Here is a 3,608-nt window from a genome sequence, read left to right as displayed (position 1 = left end):
ACACACACACACACACACACACACACACACACACACACACACACCCACACACACACACACACACACACACACACACACACATTACGTAATGGATTTAATATAAATGTCTCATGTATGTTATAGATGATTTACAAAAGACATTGAAGCAGATAGAGGAAGCTGTTACTCCGGAAGATAGAAAAATGCCGATCGCGAAGCTCGATGAAATCGTAAGGTTAGCGACGATAGCCGCGGATGAATGCGACTTCGGTACTTGCTTGGAACTAGGACACGATCTCTTCTCGAATGGCTGCATTCACGTACAAACTAGAGCTCTGGAAATGCTATTTATCGCTTACACTCATTTAAAAAGGCCACAGTTATTAAAAATACTTGAAGCACATTTGAAGAACAGGAAGAAGGATTGTGAATTAAGTATAATTTAAAAAAAAAACATTTAAAGACGGTTATACACATAGATACATATTTCTTTTAATCAAACTGATCACACACATCATACATGTTGACTATAGTCTTTTTAGAAAACTGATGTCATGTTACAAATAAAATAAACAATAAGATAATTAAAAATAAGATAATAATTAAATATAAGATAAGACTCGCGTGTATTTAAGCAAATGAAGAAAAATCAAAATTATAAACGAGCAAAAAATGAAAAGAACTAATACATATTTATTCAATCTATAAGTAAATTGAAGATTACGAGTTCGCTGCTTCCATTCCAATGGAACGTGTGGGAGTAACAAACTCAACTTTTGATTACTTTAATTATAAATTTGAATAAATATGTATTAATTTTTTTCTAACTTTATTTTTTGCTCATTTATAATCATGATTTTTTTTATTTGCTACAAACAAATTATTCCATTTTGTATGTATAAGATATATGTTATGCGTGTGCAAATGTAATTACTTTGAAAATTCATATATCTCTCTCTCCTAAAAATTTTCAATATCTTAAATTTAAATAAAATTTTTTAGGATGATATTTATAAAGCGAGCAGTGATAATTATGAAATAATCAAAATGCAAATGTAATATTTTTCACTGACAAAATAAAGAAAAAAATTATAAATTATATATGACAAAAATAGAAAATAAAATAATATTTAATCTGAGAAAATTAATAATTATATTAAAAAATATATCGCATATATTTTTATATATCCAGAGTTCTGTTCGCGTTATTTGAAATCCTCAACAATTTTTACACTTAAAATGAGATATTTATTTGGACGTTGAGAAGCGAAGATATTAAGTGTACAAAGAGCACAGAACGCGAACAAATCTATTGGTAGCATCCGACAGTGAGATTGGCAGCACTGCATGTCAGAGTGTTCAGTCACCACAACCACACTCCACATTACTCCACAGTGCTCCACGGTGCATTTGAGTCAATTCGAGTTTCGAGTGTTTGACGTTCATCGTGCCACGAACGCGCAGTGGTGTGCAGTGGCGTGACACTGTGCGCGACAGTGCGTGCGTGCGCGTTCCGCCCGTGGTCAGCAAAAATATGCAAAAGTATGAGAAGCTCGAAAAAATAGGAGAAGGTGAGCGCCGTTTGCGGTTGAAATTGCGGGGAATAAACGTCGTCCGGCGACGCAGTATCGTCGTCTGGCGACGCGCCGCGACTCGTCGTTTCCCGGTGTGCGTCATGTCCTCTTCATCTGTGCTACACTCTTTCTGTCAACACACAACGCAAGACCATATATCATTAAATTTTCGACTCGCTTTTTTTTTTAATTTCCAGGCACTTATGGCACCGTGTTCAAAGCCAAGAATCGCGAGACGCACGAAATCGTCGCGCTGAAGCGGGTGCGACTGGACGATGATGATGAAGTAGGTAGTGCTTATCCGATCTATCTTTTTCCCTTTCTTTTTTTTTCTTCTCTTTCGCACGAATCCCCCTCATCGCAATCCCCACCTGCTGTTTTGCCGCGACACGTTTTGCCGACGTTCCGATTAATCTAATTAATCGATCGCTCGCGTACTTTATTTATAACGCGTCGCTCGCCTCGTGTCGCGTCGAAAATAAATCTTCACGACGAAGGCCAGCGCGATCTCCTTGATAACAGCGTCTTATCGCTTGTGTGCTCTTTATATCCAAGGGTGTACCATCATCAGCTCTACGGGAGATCTGTCTTCTGAAGGAACTCAAGCATAAAAATATAGTTCGTCTCTACGATGTGCTACACAGCGACAAGAAGCTCACCTTGGTATTTGAACACTGTGATCAGGATCTTAAGAAGTATTTTGATAGTCTAAATGGAGAAATTGACTTGGACGTCGTTAAATCATTCTTGTAAGATGTTTGTTTCTTGAATTTCATCCCACTGTGGTTAACTTTTTGTAGAAAAATACTATTGGATCAGTAAAAAAATTATTGGAACAGTTTACAATATTTGATTCAAATAATTTTCCAATAATTTCCATTATTTTCAATAGTTTTTTCATGAGTCTAATATTTTTCCATAAAGAAAGATTGATAAAAAGATTTACGTCATTCCTTTCAGATATCAATTGTTAAGAGGACTAGCATTCTGTCATAGCCGTAATGTTTTACACAGAGACCTCAAACCACAAAACTTACTCATCAACAAGGTAAAAATGCAGTTACTAAATTTTTATATTTGAATATTTTTACAAAAATTCTTTTATAATATATTTAGATAAATATTTAGATAAATATTTTTTTTGCAGAGAAAATTTCTTATATATAACTATTTTATTATGTTTGTCTATTAAATCAGAGAATTATTTACAGAACGGGGAGTTGAAGCTCGCTGATTTTGGATTAGCAAGAGCATTTGGTATCCCTGTAAAATGTTACTCAGCAGAAGTTGTTACATTATGGTACCGTCCCCCAGATGTTCTTTTCGGAGCGAAATTATATACAACGTCCATTGATATGTGGAGCGCGGGATGCATATTCGCCGGTAATTGTCCCATAATCTTTTTCTTTTAAGAATTAAAAAGTAAATTGGCAAAACTTTTTATAATCAATATTTTTATAATCAATATTATGCATAAATATTTACGAATCTGTAATATATAAAGAATAAAATATCGATATTTTGTTTTCATGATACAGAATTAGCGAACGCCGGTAGACCGCTTTTTCCTGGATCGGATGTAGATGATCAGTTGAAAAGAATATTCAAAATGTTAGGCACACCAACTGAAGAAACGTGGCCAGATTTAACGACACTTCCTGATTACAAACCATTCCCGCAGTACCATCCCACGCAAGGACTGGCACAGGTTACACCTAAACTCACTTCAAGAGGCAAAGACTTACTCCAGGTAAATTATTGTTTACTTTAATCATTGAAATAATAGAATTGCGAAACATAAATTCAGAGAAATCCAAGTTCGGATTCTGAAGTGATATTTTTTGCAATAAGTTATTTACAGGGTAGGTTTTAAAGATGCTAGCATTATTATTAAATCAACAATTCAGTAAGTGTGAGATTTCAGTTTATAATATTGTTTAGAATTCGATAAACTGAATCGACGCATAGTATAGAATTGTATTTGTATATTCACACATAAATATTACTAATTTGTAAACATTAAGATATGCTTTGATCGAAAATAACTTTCTTCTC

General features: G+C 34.4%; 2 protein-coding genes across 2 annotated transcripts in view; both read left to right on the top strand.

Moving 5' to 3' along the window:
- The window catches only part of LOC108692920 (histone PARylation factor 1), a 2,359-nt gene extending 1,825 nt beyond the window's left edge, over positions 1 to 534 (top strand). The window contains exon 5 of the mRNA XM_018201496.1: positions 121 to 534. Coding sequence (XP_018056985.1) covers positions 121 to 425 — 305 coding nt within the window. The 3' untranslated portion in view covers positions 426 to 534. The remainder of the gene's footprint in view (positions 1 to 120) is intronic.
- Positions 535 to 1,262: 728 nt separating this feature from the next.
- The window catches only part of LOC108693016 (cyclin-dependent-like kinase 5), a 3,353-nt gene continuing 1,007 nt past the window's right edge, over positions 1,263 to 3,608 (top strand). The window contains exons 1-6 of the mRNA XM_018201652.1: positions 1,263 to 1,550; positions 1,751 to 1,839; positions 2,109 to 2,302; positions 2,514 to 2,601; positions 2,765 to 2,936; positions 3,092 to 3,303. Of these exons, the coding sequence (XP_018057141.1) occupies positions 1,514 to 1,550; positions 1,751 to 1,839; positions 2,109 to 2,302; positions 2,514 to 2,601; positions 2,765 to 2,936; positions 3,092 to 3,303 (792 nt within the window). The 5' untranslated portion in view covers positions 1,263 to 1,513. The remainder of the gene's footprint in view (positions 1,551 to 1,750; positions 1,840 to 2,108; positions 2,303 to 2,513; positions 2,602 to 2,764; positions 2,937 to 3,091; positions 3,304 to 3,608) is intronic.

Source organism: Atta colombica, unplaced genomic scaffold, assembly GCF_001594045.1.
Source record: "Atta colombica isolate Treedump-2 unplaced genomic scaffold, Acol1.0 scaffold83, whole genome shotgun sequence".
Taxonomy (NCBI): domain Eukaryota; kingdom Metazoa; phylum Arthropoda; class Insecta; order Hymenoptera; family Formicidae; genus Atta; species Atta colombica.
Note: the sequence above shows the minus strand (reverse complement) of the source record. Positions and strands in the feature narration are given on the sequence as shown.